A 20,192-nucleotide genomic window follows, 5' to 3' on the forward strand; every position below is an offset into this window, starting at 1 on the left:
AATAGCTTTATTAATTCTGGAACAGTTTGGGAATAGCTTTATTAATTCTGGAACAGTTTGGGAATAGCTTTATTAATTCTGGAACAGTTTGGGAACAGCTTTATTAATTCTGGAACAGTTTGGGAATAGCTTTATTAATTCTGGAACAGTTTGGGAATAGCTTAATAGCCTGAGCCATTAACTTGACACGTTCAGCCAAAGAGTTCTTAGCATTTTTATCTGAGTCTAAGGGTGAGATAGAAAGTGGTTTATAGGGGGAATGTGGAGAAAGTATGTATTTTCCTTTGGCAGAAACTCACCATTCTGTATATTTTGAGAGTAGTTTTAGAGGAAAAAAGTGGCCCAATTTCTGGGACGCTGTTTTCCAATATGCTCAGCATGCCAGAGAGGAAAATGGTTTCTGCTTGACAGGCAGGTTTCTGCTTGCCTGTCCATCACTCCACATAACACTCAAAGCTGCACCATACCATATCCTCACACACACTTTTACACACACACTGATATGAGAGGGAGATCTTGAGTACCTGTCAGTGGCCCTGTGAAGCAATCGTTTTTAGGGCTGCTAGTGTGTGTGTGTTCCTGTGAAGCATTAGCTGTTAGGGACGCTAATGTTTTATGTAATGGCATGTCTGACAGATCCTCTGAGCTCCGGCTGAGCTGAGGAGAACACACACATATAGAGCCTATCCATCACAGCGACAGGATGAATCAGAGGTCAGAGACCTCACTGCCAGTTAGAGGGACTCCCATCAGAGGTCACTGATTTGAGAAATGCTCCGGCATATACAGAGAGAGTGGAGGGGGGAGGAAGGTGGGAGAGAGAGAAGAGAGAGAGAGAGAAAGAGGAGAGAGAGAGAGAGAAGAGAGAGAGAGAGAGGAGAGAGAGAGAGAGAGAGAGAGAGAAGAGAGATGAGTAGAGAGAGAGAAGAGAGAGAGAGAGAGAGAGTGCGAGAGAGAGAGAGAGAGGAGCTAGAGAGAGAGTAGAGTAGAAAGAGACGAGATGGAGATTTCATTAGGCATGACTCACAACCCAACTGAACAAAGTGAATAACATAGATATTTTTCTAGATTTGAGTGCATGTAGGGAAAGGCAAATGTCTCTGTATTTTGTTTTCCTTCCAATCTTGCAGTGTTGGTGTTTGCGATAGGCTTTTGTTGCGCAGAGATGGGTTCATCAGGAGTTGTACATCGAGAATATAGAGCTGATAAGTGGTATTGAGTTTATTTCTGCTCTCCAAAAATGTATCTCAAATCAATGATGTTTGCGAAGATTTCTCTCTGCGTGTAATTGGACAATACAATATGAACTGGAATTTTTCCACCACTGCTCATAAAGAACACATTTGTGGTCAATGTGAAAAGCTACACACACCAAAGACCAGCAGCAAAACAATAACCTAGACACTGCATCTAACTCTGAGAGAAGAGACTTTCATTACAGGTCCTGGGTCAGTGTGATAACAGAGGTTATGAATGTGATCTCGGTGTCTCAGAGCCTCTCTGTTTATAGAATAGAGAGATGGAGAGAGAGAGAGAGAGAAAGAAGAGAGAGAGAGAGAGAGAAGAGAGAGAGAGAGAGAGAGAGAGAGAGAGAGATAGAGAGAGAGGAGAGAGAGAGAGAGAAGAGAGAGAAGAGAGAGAGAGAGAGAGAGAGAGAGAGAGAGAGAGAGAGAGAGAGAGAGAGAGAGAGAGAGAGAGAGAGAGAGAGAGAGAGAGAGAGAGAGAGAGAGAGAGAGAGAGAGAGAGAGAGAGTAACAGACAGACAGACAGACAGACACGACAGACAAGACAGACAGACAGACAGACAGACAGACAGACAGACAGACACAGACAAGACAGACAGACACAGACAGACAGACAGACAGACAGACAGACAGACAGACAGACAAGACAAGACAGACAGACAGACAGACAGAACAGAAAGACAGACAAGACAGACAGAAGAGAGAGAGAGAGACGAGAGAGGGGGGGGGGAGAGAGAGAAAGGGTAAATGAGAAAGAGGGATAAGAAAAGGAACAGAAGACATCTCCTCCATCTCTATTCCATAATAGAGAGGTGGTCTGATGACACACTAAAATATCAGTTTTATCTCAGGTACAGATGAGTGACAGGTGTCAGAACACCTCACAGATATTCTCTTTTTCCCCTCCTCTCCTCAATGGCTGGATGCCGATAGGGGACGAAGATATAATTGTAATTCTGAAAATCAATAGTACTGAAATCTCCAGGACTGAAAAGGCTCAGTGAAGTAATGTAGTGCTGTCAGTCTCTGTGTGCTGGAGTGATAAGGTCCCTGATTTGTATCATTTCCTAGGGTCAATCAATATGCGTGTGGCTCGTTCTCTCTTTCATGGTCCTGCAGCTTGAGTGCTCACTCTTCAATTCTCCAATTAAAGAAGAAAATAATTACATAAAAAGTATGTCCCTGGTATTACTAACAGTAGCGGCCTGTGGGTAAAATCACTGTTGAAGGCAAGCCAGGAAAAAAGCCATATTGCAACCTATGTTGTGATAATTGCATTGTTTGCTCTATAACCCGTTCGTTCATACACCACCGTGATATACAATAAGGCAGAGACAACAAAAAGACAATAGTCACACGGTGGCAGAATAAACTCAACTACACATACCTTTGTTTCATCACAAAACCGGAGAGCAACCTCTGTCCACAAAGCAAATATTGCATGTAACAAACAGTTAAATTACCTAAAACATGGTCAAGCAAGTTAATGTTTGCGACAGTTTACGAAACAAATACTGATTTACAAGCACGGAGTTACCGTAAGACTGCACAAAGACAACATGAGCACTGTTTCTGCTATTCCAGCACCATTTCAACTAAAACATTTAAACATCATCAAATCAACAAGGCTATACGCTTAGTTTAATACACAAAAAAACGAACTTAAAGATACTAAAACAATTTAGTCCAATCAACGTTACTAAATATCATGTGGCTGTCCATGATACTGATTTCTGTCTGAGTGTGTGTGTGTGTGTGCGCAAGTAGAAAAAACATGTTGTTAAAACCCTACTTGTAGACTAGATCCTACACCAATGCTATCCTCTTCTTATTCATGTTGGCAAAACATTCCATGACTGTCATACAGTGTTACACGCTTTTAGTTTTTGATGTCCTAGACTAGGCTACCTGGCTAAAATGCTTTCTAGCCTAATTTCCTCACATGGGCAATAAAGACCCAGCTAAGTTAGCTAGCTAGTTAACTTGAGCATACTATATCAAGGGCTACCCTATATACTGAATTTCAATCGTCTCAGGCCAGTGGTACAATATATTAATTTATGGTTAGATCAGAATCACCGTTATAATCATTGGCCTGTATGGAGAATTGAGTCAAAAAGTCTAAATCCCTATCTCAGCGGTTCACAAACTAGGGGTCGCGACCTGATATGAAAATGGGGTCACGGGAGAAATTCCAAAATCCACCCAAAATGTAAAAATATATTATCTTTGTGTCTCAAAATCATTGTAATGTAGTTAACCTTAAAAATGGAAATTATTGAAATCTAAAAGATAAAATTCAACCAGAGTGTGTTTAGATCATGGGAAAAGGCAGCACTTAACCTTTGCACTTGAATCAGATTGATTCAAGTGCAACAGTCAAATGAGGCCTTTCGAGCTGTCATGTGACCGAATTCTGCAGACAACACCAGTCTCAACGTCAACAGTGAAGAGGCGACTCCGGGATGCTGGCCTTCTAGGCAGAGTTGCAAAGAAAAAGCAGTATCTCTGTCCAGTGTCTGTGTTCTTTTGCCCATCTTAATCTTTTATTGGCCAGTCTGTGATATGGCTTTTTCTTTGCAACTCTGCACTCCTCTTTATATTCTGGTTAAAGACAGTTTGCGCTGTTCTGTGAAGGGAGTAGTACACAGCATTGTACCAGATCTTCAGTTTCTTGGCAATTTCTCACATGGAATAGCCTTCATTTCTCAGAACAAGAACAGACTGACGGGTTTCAGAAGGAAGTTGTTTGTTTCTGCCCATTTTGAGCCTGTAATCAAACGCACAAATACTGTTGCTCCAGATACTCAACTAGTCTAAAGAAGGCCAGTTTTATTGCTTCTTTTATCAGAACAACAGTTTTCAGCTGTGCTAACAAAATTGCAAAAGGGTTTTCTAATGATCAATTAACCTTTTAAAATGATACACTTGGATTAGCTAACACAACGTGCCATTGGAACACAGGAGTGATGGTTGCTGATAATCGGCCTCTGTACACCTATATAGATATTCCATAAAAAATCTGCAGTTTCCAGCTACAATAGTCATTTACAACATGAACAATGTCTACACTGTATTTCTGATCAATTTGATATTATTTTAATGGGGAAAAAATGTGAAACAAGGACATTTCGAAGTAACCCCTTTCGAACGGTAGTGTACATATGAGATGAGTAATGCAAGATATGTAACATTATTAAAGTGGCATTATTAAAGTGACTAGTGATCCATTTATTAAAGTGGCCCCATTAATTAAAGTGGATGCAGCCATTAGCCGTGGTATATTGGCCCTATACCACAAACCCCAGACGTGCCTTATTGCTTTTATAAACTGGGTACAAATATAATTAGATCAGTAAAAAGTTTTTTTTTTTCATACAGCTTTCAGGACTCTAACTACCCAGTTTATAATGATTGGTAAGTCATTTTAAGATAAGCAGTACATACGTGTATGGAGTAAATGTAATTAAATGATCATTATAAAAATTAAATAAAAACGTTTCATAGAGTCGATCTAATCAATTTGTCCCAACTCAAACTCATTGAATCACCTCTTGACCCAAGAGCATTCTTGGAACAGCTGATAATTGATAAGCTAATCAATAACAGCACTGAGTTATAATACAAGGTTAGCAGACACTTTCTGACTGGGGTACATGTCTTACCAGCAGATAAAAACCCAACCAAATCTTAAAGGAATATTTCAGGTTAAAGTGATAGTTCACAAAATTGTTTATTAATTTCGGCATTTGGTGGTAGTGGCTAGGTAAACAAATCCAACCCGTGAATTGCATTCTGTTCTTGTCATATACACTGTTTACAAGGTCAGAAAACAAGAATATAATCTTGTAATTTTTGTGAACCAGCACTTTAATAACAGCAGTCATCTTCTTGTTTCAATTTGTTGTAACACGTACAGACTTTATTGCTCATTACTCTAGTCTAAAACATGAAGCTACAACTCCCCCCATCAGATGCGCTTCCAGTCTGCTGCATTAACATGTTGCTTGTTGCCTGGAGTGACAGCGAAAACACAAACAGTCAGAATGTTGAAACCAACACAAGCTGACACACACATATGGTTGTCAACAACAACAAAATGGATGCTCACAAACAGTACAATAATTGAAGCAATAAGACAATCAAATAACATGCTGTCCTCCTCTCTCCTTGTCACGCCCTGATCTGTTTCACCTGTCCTTGTGCTTGTCTCCACCCCCTCCAGGTGTTGCCCTTCTTCCCCACTTATCCTCTGGGTATTTATACCTGTGTTTTCTGTCTGTCTGTGCCAGTTCGTCTTGTTTGTCAAGCTTACCAGCGTTTGTCCTGTCAGCGCCTGTCTTTTCCCAGCCTCTCTTTTTCTTGTCCTCCTGATTTTTTACCCTTGCCTGTGCTGACCCTGTACCCACCCGCCTGACCACTCTGCCTGTCCCTGAGCCTGCCTGCTGTCCTGTACCTTTGCTCCTACTCTGGATTACTGAACTCTGCCTGTCCCTGAGCCTGCCTGCCATCCTGTACCTTTGCTCCTACTCTGGATTATCGACCCCTGCCTGCCTTGACCTGTCGTTTGCCTGCCCCTGTTGTTACAATAAACAGTGTTACTTAACACAGTCTGCACTTGTCACGATCGTCGTGAGGGTGGAAATGACCGGACCAAGGTGCAGCGTGGTGAGCGTACATTTCTCTTTATTATGAAAGTCACCAACAAAAACAAGAAACAACCAAAAACGAACGTGAAGCTGACTAGGGCTATACAGGCCACTAACACAGACAACTACCCACAACTAAGGTGGAAAAACAGGCTGCCTAAGTATGATTCCCAATCAGAGACAACGATAGACAGCTGTCCCTGATTGAGAACCATACCCGGCCAAAACATAGAAACAGAAAACATAGAAATAAAGAAACTAGAATGCCCACCCTAGTCACACCCTGGCCTAACCAAAATAGAGAATAAAAGCCTCTCTATGGCCAGGGCGTGACAGTACCCCCCCGAAAGGTGTGGACTCCGGCCACAAAACCTGACTCTATAGGGGAGGGTCTGGGTGGGCATCTACTTCGGTGGCAGCTCCGGTGCGGGACACAGACCCCGCTCCACCTCTGGCTCCCCCCACTTTGGTGGCGCCTCTGGACTGGGGACCCTCGCTGCAGGCCCCGGACTGGGGACCCTCGCTGGCGGCTCCGGACTGGGGACCGTCGCTGGAGGCTCCGGACTGGGAACCATCGCTGGAAGCTCCGGACTGGAGGCCGTCGCTGGAGACTCCGGACTGGAGGCCGTCGTTGGAGGCTCCGGACTGCAGGCCGTCGCTGGAGGCTCCGGACTGGAGACCGTCGCTGGATGCTTCGTGCCATGAATCGTCACTGGAGGCTTCGTGCCATGGATCATCATTGGAGGCTTCGTGCCATGGATCATCATTGGAGGCTTTGTGCCATGGATCATCACTGGAGGCTTCGTGCCATGGATCATCACTGGAGGCTTCGTGCCGTGGATCATCACTGGAGGCTTCGTGCCATGGATCATGACTGGAGGGCGGAGACTTATGGACAGCCTGGTGCGTGGAGCTGCCACAGGGCTTACCAGGCTGGGGAGACATACAGGAGGCCTGGTTCTGGGAGCAGGCACCGGATACACTGGGCCGTGGAGGCGCACTGGAGGTCACGAGCGTAGAGCCTGCACAACCTGTACTGGCTGGATGGTTACCGTCGCCCGGCAAAGGCGGGGCGCTGGCACAGGACGCACTGGGCTGTGCAGACGCACCGGAGACACAGTGCGCAGAGACGGCGCAGGATATCCTGGGCCGTAGAGACGCACTGGCGGCCAGATGCGCTGAGCCGGCACCATCCGTCCTGGCTGGATGCCCACTCTAGCCCGGCTGATGCGGGGAGCTGGAATGTAGCGCACCGGGCTGTGAACGCGCACTGGAGACACCGTGCGCTCCACCGCATAACACGGTGCCTGACCAGTACCACGCTCCCTACGGTAAGCACGAGGAGTTGGCTCAGGTCTCCAACCTGACTCAGCCAATCTCCTCGTGTGGCCCCCCAAAAATGTTGGCGGGAGTGGCCTCCCGGTCTTTCGTGCCAGCCTTGACCCTGTGTAATCCTGGGCCCTTTTTCTCGCTGCCTCCGCTTTCCTCGCTGCTTCCACCTGCTCCCAGGGCAGGCGATCCTTTCCCACCAGGATCTCCTCCCATGTCCAGGATCCTTTCCCATTCAGGATGTCCTCCCATGTCCATTCCTCCTTACCATGCTGCTTGGTCCGTTTGTGGTGGGTAGTTCTGTCACGATCGTCGTGAGGGTGGAAATGACCGGACCAAGGTGCAGCGTGGTGAGCGTACATTTCTCTTTATTATGAAAGTCACCAACAAAAAACAAAGAAACAACCAAAAACGAACGTGAAGCTGACTAGGGCTATACAGGCCACTAACACAGACAACTACCCACAACTAAGGTGGAAAAACAGGCTGCCTAAGTATGATTCCCAATCAGAGACAACGATAGACAGCTGTCCCTGATTGAGAACCATACCCGGCCAAAACATAGAAACAGAAAACATAGAAATAAAGAAACTAGAATGCCCACCCTAGTCACACCCTGGCCTAACCAAAATAGAGAATAAAAGCCTCTCTATGGCCAGGGCGTGACAGCACTTGAGTCTTACCTTGATACCTGATACTCCTCCTCTCGTCAATATTCTCATCCTTTCCTTATGCTTTTCATTTGCTCTACCTTAAACCTGCAATTTAATCCTCAATACATTTTCACTTCACCTCTTTCAGGACAAATTTGGTCAAATCATCTTCACCATGCAGTAGTTCTATTCAAGGTGTCATGTAGAAACAGCTAGCATTGAAAATACCCCACCAGATCTAATGGTACATTCAGTCCCTATGAGGGAATTATGACACATTTTGAGTTAATTCCACGATTCTACCTATTCCCGATTCTGATGTGAAAATTGTCCCCATAATATATTCACAAATGTCAGAGAAAGAGGGAGAGACAGAGAAAGAGAGTGAGAAAGTAATCTGAAGGAGAGGAGGCAACTGAAAAACTTTAACCAAAGGTGCTGTGCTGTTCTGCCGACAGACAGACAGTTGCTAGGACGTGTGTTCATCCCTCATGGATTTGTTCTTACAACTCTTCTAAACGTAGCCTGATTAAACCAGCCTGAACACTGCTCTCACCATGGACACATTCAGTGTGGTTTAACCAGGCTATGGAAACGTGCCCCTGGAGCTTGAATGGAGCTAGTGCTCCTGCATGGCCAATGACTGTTACTTAAGGGGATGGAAAGATAACGGACGTCTCTGGTAATTCCCATCAACGGGCGGCGGGATACGGCCCTGTGGACAGATCCATCACCATGTCGTGTTGGATGGACGGAAACGTGCACCCCTCCTCCCCTTCCTCTTCTCTCCTCTCCCTTCCACTCCTTCTAGACCCAGCCGAGCAGGATTGCTTCCCCCATCTTCCCTCCTCTCCCTTCCACTCCTTCTAGACCCAGCCGAGCAGGATTGCTTCCCCCCTCTTCCCCTCCCTCCTCTTCCCTTCCCCCCTCCTCCCCTTCTCCCCCTATCTGATCCCTGCCACATAGACCCAGCCAAGCGAGAGTGTCTGATCGCTGCTCTGTTAAAGTGGTCAATCAAGCCCATCAGCAGACTCGTGCAATCCATCACCACAGCCGTTAGGTACAAATCCCATCACTAGTCAACACCCATTCACTACAGCTATTCACTAAGGCAGGACCAAATCCCAGTCTACTGAATACCTTTTTTTCCTGCCATGCATATGCTGGTGCTGGCATGTTAAAACAACCAACCATGCCATAAAGACAAAGGCTATTTCCAGTAAACCCATCTTGAAAATTCAATACAGGCAATGATAGCACTGTCGATCAAGATTTTTGAATGCCTCTCCCAACAACACAAATGTCCCTGTCAGCTTTCAAAATAGACGAAACTCTTCAGAGCACTAAAGCAACTTCAAACTCATCCTCAGAGTAACTCTGGCCATGTAAAGCAATTTGCCAGTGGGTCATCTCAGTAATTTCCTGCCTTTAGAAACAGTTTCCCAAGCAGCTCTACAGCTTTACAAAGCAGTCCTGGGTTCAAAAACGATTAAACATCTTTCAAACACTTTGACCGTTTGCTCTAGCCTGCCTGGAGTGCCAGATGGAAGGGGGTGTGCCGTTTTGGAATGATTATATTGGTCCATTTAGCATGGCAAGCTCAATCAAGCACAGAGAAGGTATTTTAAATGATTTCAAATCGTATTTGAACCCAGGTAGGTCTGCTACAAAGCTCCTCCTATCAAGAGGCTGCAGATAGACTTCCCACAGTTCCCAGAGAGAGGATAGCAGAGTAGTGGAGCTATAAGTGGAGCAGACAGAGAAGAGTCCCCCAAAGGATCAAACCTCAGGTCAGGCCAGGCCTTAGTTACATTTCACAGATACAGTCAGTGCCCTTCAGTGGTCAGCTCCAACTATGACCCCTGACCTCTGAAAGCGATTGAAAAACTGGAACAGTGCATGGTGGGGAAAGATGGAGGATGGGGATGATTAATCACATAAAACACATGCGGACACGTACACGGATGCACGCAGACACATACACACACGGACAAATGCAGGCACACACACACACACAGTGTCAGATCCCCAATGCCTGCAGTCAGGGGTCAGGGTTGTTTGTGTTCTTTTGATGGTAGGGAAGGTTCGGGGTCTAGTCATCAATTAAATACTTTCCAATTAAAACACCATAAAAGATTGCAAACTGTGGCGTGAATAATTGTCAGCTTCCCAGCTTCTCCCTGTTGAATTTGAATAAACAAAACTGTAATGATCCATGCTGTCAGAAATGTACCAATGTCCACCAAGGACCACTATGAACCATTATCATTGACTTTCTGCCCCAAACCAAGGTCAAGTACACACACACACACAAACACACACACACATATTACTGTCTTCCATGCAGGGTTTTATTGGTCCAGGGAGACAGACTGAGTGTTGATAAAGGAGAAAGAAGCATTGCCCCCAGGACACATCATAAGTGGGCCACCAGACGTGTCATCATAAGTGGACCACCAGGTGTGTCATCATAAGTGGACCACAAAAGCAGTTCAATAGAGGAGCACATCAGGGTCAGGTCACCTTGAATTGTCAGGAAGCCTAGTGGTTAAGAGCATTGGGCCATTAACCGAAAGGTCACTAGTTCGAATCCCTGAGCCGACTAGGTGAGAAATCTGCCAATGAGCCCTTGAGCAATGCACTTAACTCTAATTGCTCCTGTAAGTTGCTCTGGATAAGAGCACCTGCTAAATGACATGAAATAACGTGTCAATGACAGAGGTGCACCACAGGGTCTTCTGAGACAACACACACAGGTGCGGTGGGGGGCTTAATTCCTGAGACACTTCCAGTCTCTGATTGAATGGTCAAAGGTCAACAGTACAGATCTGAAGCATGTTTAGAGACCCTGCTCCTCCGGGCCTCAACAGGTTCAATCAATATAGATAGATACCAAGTTAATTAAACTAAAAACTTTTTTTTTTCACATTTAAACCTACATTTCAACCCAAGATCAACGGAATTCTATTCCATTTTAAGTAGAATTCACATTTCATTAAACCTAAATAAACAAATCTACCAAAATTAGATGTTGTATAAAGTGAACTATGTAAATAACCATAAAAGACCTGCTATAAAATACCTCAAAATGACAATACACCATAATGCTGACACAATTATATGAATTAATCATAGATATATATATCGAAATATGAATCACTTCTAGAAAATATTCACAGCAATAACAGATTACACTTAAAGTGTTATTTCAATCAAAGATAATGTGATTGCAGTAGATGGTAAACAGGCATGGAGACAGTTCACATTATTGTAATGCTGGTTGAGAGTTACCGGAGTTCCTCAGTTAAAGTTGACTGTTAATTCACATGAAACAGAGCTGCCTAGGGACCACTTGGCTGTGCTGTGAAGGGGCTGGGGGTTTAATAGAGGATTATAGTGTTGTGTGCTAAGAGACTGAACTCCCGGACATGCCCCTTTACGGCTCTGCTCTCGGCCTACAGTATGTGGACTACTGTATGTGGATTTATGGACAACGGTAGTGCTACAGTTTAGGGAATAGGGTACCATTTGGGATGCAACCAATTCAACAAAATCGACAACCTCATACTCTTCCATACACAGTGTGCTCGGTATAGGATCTCAGCGTAGCATCCTCTCTCTCCTCTCCCACTGCTCAGAATGCTTGACATGGCATGATGGTATATACAGATGTAGGATCTTAATTTGAGCAAAGTTTGCTACAGCAGGAAAATAATCTTGCTGCAAAAGGAAACGTGAATTACTATGTGGATTATAATGAATGGACATTATATAGGGGTTGATACTTTTTTCATGAGAGAAAATCAAGTCTGAAATTTCAAAGCGGAAATTACAAACTTCAGATGCCTTTTAAAACCTCAAATACACTTCAAATTTTACATTTCTTGCATTGCAGGAAAGTTGTTTTGCAACAGGGTGATCAAATTAAGGTCCTACATCTGTATTTGTCCCAATAAATGGCAAAGGAAATGGCTGACAAAAAATAGAATGCCATTTGTGTTCAATGAAAGGACAGCATCACAATTGGACTGATTTCTGTTCTACACTGATGTAATGTACTATTGTCTAACGAGGCTGAAATGTAAACAGTATTTCCCAATACACTGATCTTTGTGTGGCATTCCCAAAGAGTTTGGTCTGCTTGGTGTTTTCATTTTTGCCATGGCAAAAACATTGCGGTACTGGTAAGCCCCACTAACAATGGTGAGAGGCTGTCCAAATGTAGTGCACTATACAGGGAATAGAGTGCCATTTAGGATGCAGGCTGTCTGTATCTCTCCCACTGCGCCAACAGCTTGGCATGACAGGCCCTGTCTCCAGCCTATTAAAAAATGATGGTGTTGTAGTAATTTGCCTGGCCTAAGGTAGTGCACTATTTAGGGAATAAGGTGCAATTCAGGACACACTTTGTCTGTCTGTCTGTCCCTCAGGAACAGAGCCTCCTCATTGACCCCTTAGAGGAAGTGAGACTTGGCTGGGAAACATGCACACACACACACACACACACACACACACACACACACACACACACACACACACACACACACACACACACACACACACACACACACACACACACACACACACACACACACACACACACACACACACACACACACACACACACAGACACACAAACACATCTGCCAGTCACAGACAGCTATGTGTTGCAGCAATAGGAGCCACCCTGCTACCAGTCATGGGGCCAGAGAACATGATGTTCACACTTGCTGTCAGTCAACAGAGTATCAGAAGCAGTCACTCTGCTGGGAGCAAAACCGCCTTAAAAGTATGTCAGATCTGTATTGGAACTGGCTTGATCAGAAGTAAGATGCACAAAAATACATAGCAAACACACCTACACATGAACCCAATAGGGCACCCACAGCAGAGACACACAAACACGGAAACACACATCACACACAACTCCCAACTAAGCAGACAAAATAAACACAATCCTTTTAAATCCTATGGATTAGAACAATTAAAATAATAAGGACAATTTTAATTAAATTCTGTATCCATAGTGACCGTATTCATTTGTGAATGCCGCCCTCCCGGAGAGGCGCGCGCTGTATTATACCACTGAACACCTGCATAAACTGTTCTTCAGAGCGAGCGCAGTGTTATCCAGGTCAAGGCGCGCGCCGCTCAGACAAGAGGCTTAGAGAGGAGACAAGAGCTTTTAACACGAAATAAAACCGTCAAAGTTCAACGGTAATCCCTTTAGGTATGGATAAACCCGACTGTCTGGAAAATAATAATCTAGGTTTAGTGGAGCGCAGACAAGGAGAGAGCAGATATCCAGGTGTAGAATTTAACTCACAGTAACCAATTCGCAACTATAAGACAATACAATCAAAAGAGTATAATCTCTTTACGGTCGACTGAAATAGGTCTACCTTTTTACGAAGCCAAAAGACAAATTGAATTGCTAAATGTAGGATATAAATTACAGATTCTCAAAACCTACAGCCAATATCATCATGTAAAAAAACGAATCAATTTTAATATAGATAAAAATTATATCCTACAATATTCCGTTGTATTGAATTGATTAAAATCAAAGCATTTCCACAAACGTAAAAGCAAGTAGGCCTATACCTGAATCAACAAACATTTTTAGGGCGGGGAATCGGTTGAAGACCGTCAAATTTGTCATTTCGTACTATTAGGCCTATGTGAATTCAGGTTTCATCTTCAAGCCTACATCTTTACTTGTTTGAATGAACACAACAAACTTTTAAAACATATTTTCCATCCCACTGCAATTATGTGTTCAATTAGTACGCATTCTACCCGGCTGTGTTAAGGTGCGTAAAACAGCCATCTTGAATATCAGAACCATGAACCCTGTTCTGAATGAGAAAATCGACTATGCTTCTTCTCTTGTTTGATTGAAATTCACAGGTGGAATTCTGTGCGCGAGGAGGTCAAATAGAAAGGGAAGAAAATTTCAAAAGAGCCCTTTATACTGGGAAATGTAATTTTTGCCTATAAAATCTGTGATTTAACGTTTATGGTAAACAGGTCATGCATTGTTCTATATGTTGCATCTGAGATGTTTGTGGTGTTCACATCCTACAAGATAGTCTAGCGGTATCCTTAAAAAAGCCCATAATCAAATGTGACAATTTGTAACAATAACTTTTAGATTACAGTTAGATTAATTGAATTATGATTAATAAATGATGCTAGAAATGTGAATTGTATAGGTCCTGAGCACTCTCAAATTATTATAATGCTGTGGAATTAAATAAAACCTCACTCTTAATCATTTTATAGGATATATTATTGTAAAACACTTTATAGGCCTATCTATATGCCTACATCTTAAGCATAGCCTAATGTGTCATGGAAGTTTTCAGACTAATTTTGGATAATGTGGTAAGACAATACCCCACCGACAATTAACAATAATAATATGTTTTTCTGAATTTAAATTTAAATTGGCTACGCAATTACATTTTATTCAATCAGGCCGATAGAAAACAACAAGTAAATGAATTAGCTTGATTGGATTCATTTTAGTTTGATTAACGGTCGTTTTGCGTGAGGATTATGGAGATGAAATAATTCAAACCAAGTGTCAATAGGACAGTTATAAGAGAATCCAGTTGAATTGGTCTATTTCGTGAAATCTAAAATGTGTTGGAGAAAAACGTCCTGTTATAACTTGCATATTTACGCTGCAGGTAAGTTCAAAGGAAATACACTGAAGACCATCCATTTTGTGTATGTTTGCGAGTGTGTGTGTCTTGCGAACTGTATATTACAAACCTTTTACTTACATTCTCTTTTAACACCGGACAGTAAAGTCTGACACGGTGCTACCGTAGACCTGATATCAATACCCTCTTACTCTCATCTCGAAGGAATAAACACTTCTTTTGAGTTGTGTAGAGAGAGAGAGAGAGTGAGTGAAATGAGAGATTCGCCGCTCAGTCCCAGTAAGAATAAAAGGCTGATTCATGTAGGTGCATGATGTGGTAAACTATCTGAGTTAGTGATAGGGAACAGAAGGTTAGGCTACATACGTTGAAGACACTAGGCTACTATCCTCAAGGTCTCTGCAGAATTCACACGACAGTTGAATGCGCGCGTGTGTGTGTTTTGTTTTAAATGACAATATAGCCAACTTGGAAAGTGACTTTGTTTGAAATATTAAGTGGCATTCTTTTATATATCAGATAAAGTGTGAGTCTTACTGTTACTTTTTAACAAAACGTTGGTGCTTGAGAAACCTGTGTTTTTCTTTCCACTCAATGGCCTAGCATAACTTAAATGTTATCACATTATGCACCCTTTGAGATCAGCAAGATTCAGCAGTTATACGGATCACGCACGAAAAACTCTCCTCCATGTTGTTTCTAATATGACTGCAATGAGTGGGATAATTCTTGTTGTCGCGGACTGAAAGGAAAAACGGTTACTGCCAAAATCAAAAGGAGCAACTGAGAATTTGAAAGGTTGACGTGTAGCCTTCAGACGCACCTGCCGCTGGTTGTGGTTTATGGCGCCACCATGAGACGATTTGTTGGAACTGCACCACAATCTTTTCCGTTTTCAGCTCGGGAAATTGTGTTAATTTGACACTTTAAATGTGTTATTTCTTTGAGATATATGTGTTTTAAAAATTGGTCAGACAAAGATTAAATCATTATTAATTCAGTCTTATAACCACATACATTCATTTAGAAAATGTATTGCACTAATTAGTCCCATTAATTGGACACCATAACCCACAGTGATCAAATAGAAACGCATAATTGATATATAGTCTGTTTTAAAACCCACGCGCAGCCATGTCTCAGTCATGATAATGTGGAATTAAAAAGTTGTATTTCCTACCAACACCCTGATACAGGACGACGGAATGTTTTTATGCAATGCTTATGCACAGGACATGACCCTGAAGTGAAGAGTTGGCATCAACAGTTCTGTCAGTGAGGTGCATTTCATAAGAATGCGTTTTTACACATGTAATTGTAGTACAATATGTAATTGAAAAACTACAAAACACCGAGACAACAATGAAACGACAAAGTATTGACAAACACAAACAAAAGCACCACTCACCAAGTAAAACGCTGGCGTCAGGAGTAACACCGCACACCAACACGTCGCCTGCATTCTTCCTGGTCTCAAACTTCCACTAGTTTCCCTTCGCTGGCTCTTTGTCTGTGAAGACCATAAATCCACGCGGTAACCGCTTTTACACAACGGTCAAGACCCTCAACAGCCTAGGCAAAAATGAAATTATACACCCCATGACCACAGAACAAGTTTAGCCTACACTTGGAGACAGATATTGGACGAGAGGGGGAAACAAATAACGATTACATAGGAATTAATCCTGAGAGCAGGGTTGAAGCAATCTCATAGTTAACTGAAAGATGAAAATTCGATTCAAAGCAATCATAAAGGATCAGTCCTTGATTTGATTGTCTTCCTGCCTGCCGTGCGCGTGAGGCTCGATGAGCAGTTCCTTACCGAAAAGGAGAACAGTTGAAAGTAGTCGGATAAATAACGGACGCTTTATAACCGAGCCTCTGGAAAACGCGCGCCTATTACACATCTGGGTTGAGAGAAACTCCGTCGCTCTGTCCACACAGAACACGAAAGAGAGAGAGAGGAGGAAGGGGGGGGGAGGAGAGGAGCGAGGGAAATATTAAAAAACGGGTCTAGATCGGTCCGAGACGAAGGAATCACAAAGTGCAGTCTTTAAACAGCCACTAAAGCTCGACAGAAAAGCTTTTCATTTACTGACGTGCGGTAGAGTGGTTGATAGAGATAAACGAGCCGACATTCACAGAGAGCCACAGTGTGTATACAGCATGACTCCAGGACAAACACACTCACTAGGCTATAGCACCAGGTCCCTTCCTCACTGTCTAAGCCTAAGGACAGAGCACTGCAATATAAACCAGCACGGCTGGACAATGACATTGTTTTCTAATAGGCTATAGGCTATGTAAGGAATTGTATCTAACCTAATGCTAATGTTTAAAAAAATGGGCCTATATTTAGTAAGAGTCTAAAACATATAATTACATTTAGTCTGAGAATGATTAGCCTACATTGACAGAAGTTCTAAATGTTCCCTTATTGAGGATGTTCAAGACCTGGTTAGGGTTAAGCAGAACACTTTGAACTCATTAAAGGTGAAAAAGAGGGCAAAATAAGTAGCCTACTTGAGGGATTCTTAGAACATGGGGTCTTATTACAGTACCAGTCAAAAGTTTGGACACACCTACTCATTCAAGGGTTTTTCTTTATTTCTACTTTTTTCTATATTGTAGAATAATAGTGAAGACATCAACATTATGAAATAACACATATGGAATCATGTATTAACCCAAAAAGTGTTAAACAAATCAACATATATTTTATATTCTTCAATGTAGCCACCCTTTGCCTTGATGCCAGCTTTGCACACTCTTGGCATTCTCTCAACCAGCTTCATGAGGTACTAGTCACCTGGAATGCAAGTCCATATTATGGCAAGAACAGCTCAAATAAGCAAAGAGAAATGACAGTCCATCATTACTTTAAGACATGAAGGTCAGTCAATCCGGAAAAAAATTATGTTGAAAGTTTCTTCAAGTGTTGTTGCAAAAACCGTCAAGTGCTATGATGAAAATGGCTCTCATGAGGACCTCCACAGGAAAGGAAGATCCAAAGTTACATCTGCTGCAGAGGATAAGTACATTAAAGTTACCAGCCTCAGAAATTGCAGGCCAAATAAATGCTTCACAGAGTTCAAGTAACAGACACATCTCAACATTAACTGTTCAAAGGAGACTGCATGAATCAGGCCTTCATGGCCAAATTGCTGCAAAGAAACCACTACTAAAGGACACCGATAAGAAGAGACTTGCTTGGGCAAAGAAACATGAGCAATGGACATTAGACCAGTGGAAATCTGTCCTTTTATCTGATGAGTCCAAATTTGAGATTTTTGGTTCCAACCCTGCGTCTTTGTGAGACGTAGAGTAGGTGAACGAATGATCTCTGCGTGTGTGCTTCCCTACTATGAAGCATGAAGGAGGTGGTGTGATGGTGTGGAGGTGCTTTGCTGGTGACACTGTTGGTGATGTATTTAGAATTCAAGGCCTACTTAACCAGCATGGCTACCACAGCATTCTGTAGCGATACGCCATCCCATTTGGTTTGCGCTTAGTGAACTATCATTTCTTTTTCAATAGGACAATGACCCAAAACACCTCTAGCTTGTGAAAGGGCTATTTTACCAAGAAGGAGAGTGATGGTGTGCTGCGTCAGATGACCTGGCCTCCACAATCACCCAACCTCAACCCAAATGAGATGGTTTGGGATGAGTTGGACTGCAGAGTGAAGGAAAGGCAGCCAACAAGTGCTCAACATATGTGGGAACTCCTTCAGGACTGTTGGAAAAGTATTCCAGGTGAAGCTGGTTGAGAGAATGCCAAGAGTGTGTAAAGCTGTCATCAAGGCAAAGGGTGGCTACATTGAAGAATCTCAAATTTAAAATATATTTTGATTTGTTTAACAGTTTTTTGGTTACTACATGATTCCATATGTGTTATTTCATAGTTTTTATGTCTTCACTATTATTCTACAATATATGTGTCCAAACTTTTGACTGGTACTGTATGTGGAAGGTTCATCTTGCATACCACAGTTGCAAAGTTAATTCAAGGCTGTCTATGTGTGCATGCATGTGCACATACAGTGCAGTGAAAAAGTATTTGCCCAATTTTTAATTTTCTCTACTTTTGCATATTTTTGATACTGTCACGTTCTGACCATAGTTCTTTTGTATTTTCTTTGTTTTAGTATGGTCAGGGCGTGAGTTGGGTGGGTTATCTATGTTTTGTGTTTCTATGTTGAGTTTGTCGTTTGGCCTGATATGGTTCTCAATCAGAGGCAGGTGTTTGTCATTGTCTCTGATTGGGAAACATATTTAGGTAGCCTATTTTTGTATTGTGGGTTGTGGGTGATTGCTCCTGTTCGTGTGTTCACTATTTCGGGACTGTAGCGTCTTCGGTTATTTTTGTTCAGTTTATTGTTTTGTTCGTTCTTGAAAGTATTCGTAATAAATATGAATACTCACCACGCTGCATCTTGGTCCGACATTTCTTACTCCTCAGACGAGGAGAACGAAGACTACCGTTACAGATACTGAATATTTTCGATCTTCAACCAAGTGTTACATACTTATTTCATAATCAAAGACAGCTAATGGCCCTGTGTGAAAAAGTAACTACCCCCTTACAGTCATTAGCTGGTTGTGCCACCTTTAGCTGCAATGACTCCAACTTAACAATTCCTGGAGTTGTTGATCAGTCTCTCAAGTTGCTGTGGAGGAATTTTGGCCCACTCTTCCATGCAGAATTGCTGTAACCCAGCGACATTTGTGGGTTTTCAAGCATGAACTGCTCGTTTCAAGTCCTGCCACAACATCTCAATTGGGATTAGGTCTGGACTTTGGCTAGGCTATTTCAAATCTTCAAATGTGTTGCTATTTAGTTATTTTGTGTGTTTTAGATCATTGTGTTGTTGCATGACCCAGCTGTGCTTCAGCTCACAGGCAGATGGCCTGACATTCTTTTTAAATCTATATATTTTTATTTATTTAACCTTTCTTTAACTAGGCAAGTCAGTTAAGAACAAATTCTTATTTACAATGACAGCCTACACCAGCCAAACCCAGACATTGCTGAACCAATTGAGCGCTGCCCTATGGGGCACCCTATTGGGCTCCCACAGCCTGGATTTGAACCAGGGTCTGTAGTGACCCTTCTAGCACTGAGATGCAGTGCTTTAGACCACTGCGCCATTTGGGAGCACTCGGGATTCTCCTGTAGAATTCTCTGATACAGAGCAGAATTCATGGTTCCTTCTATTAAGGCAAGTCGTCCAGGTCCAGAGGCGGCAAAACATCCCCAAACCATCACACTACCACTACCATGCTGACCCCAAACCATCACACTACCACTACCATGCTGACCCCAAACCATCACACTACCACTACCCATGCCGACCCCAAACCATCACACTACCACTACCATGCTGACCCCAAAACCTCACACTACACTACATGCTGAACCCAAACCATCACACTACCACTACCATGCTGACCCCAAACCATCACACTACCACTACCATGCTGACCCCAAACCATCACACTACCACCACCATGCTTGACCTTTGATATGAGGTTCTTACTGTGAAATGCAATGTTTGGTTTTCACCAGACATAATGGGACGTAATGGGGCATCATTTCTTGGGGTTATTTGTAAACTCAGGTTTCCTTTATCTAATATTAGGTGTT

General features: G+C 42.8%; 1 protein-coding gene across 2 annotated transcripts in view; it reads right to left on the minus strand.

Annotated features, from left to right (window-relative positions):
• LOC111955519 (neurexophilin-1) overlaps positions 1–16,689 on the minus strand; it is a 42,316-nt gene extending 25,627 nt beyond the window's left edge. For both annotated transcript variants that reach the window (XM_070436370.1, XM_023975732.3), the window contains exon 1: positions 15,955–16,689. In XM_070436370.1, coding sequence (XP_070292471.1) covers positions 15,955–16,008 — 54 coding nt within the window. In that variant the 5' untranslated portion in view covers positions 16,009–16,689. The remainder of the gene's footprint in view (positions 1–15,954) is intronic.
• Between the last annotated feature and the right edge of the window lie 3,503 nt (positions 16,690–20,192).

Source organism: Salvelinus sp. IW2-2015, linkage group LG31 (assembly GCF_002910315.2).
Source record: "Salvelinus sp. IW2-2015 linkage group LG31, ASM291031v2, whole genome shotgun sequence".
Lineage (NCBI taxonomy): Eukaryota > Metazoa > Chordata > Actinopteri > Salmoniformes > Salmonidae > Salvelinus > Salvelinus sp. IW2-2015.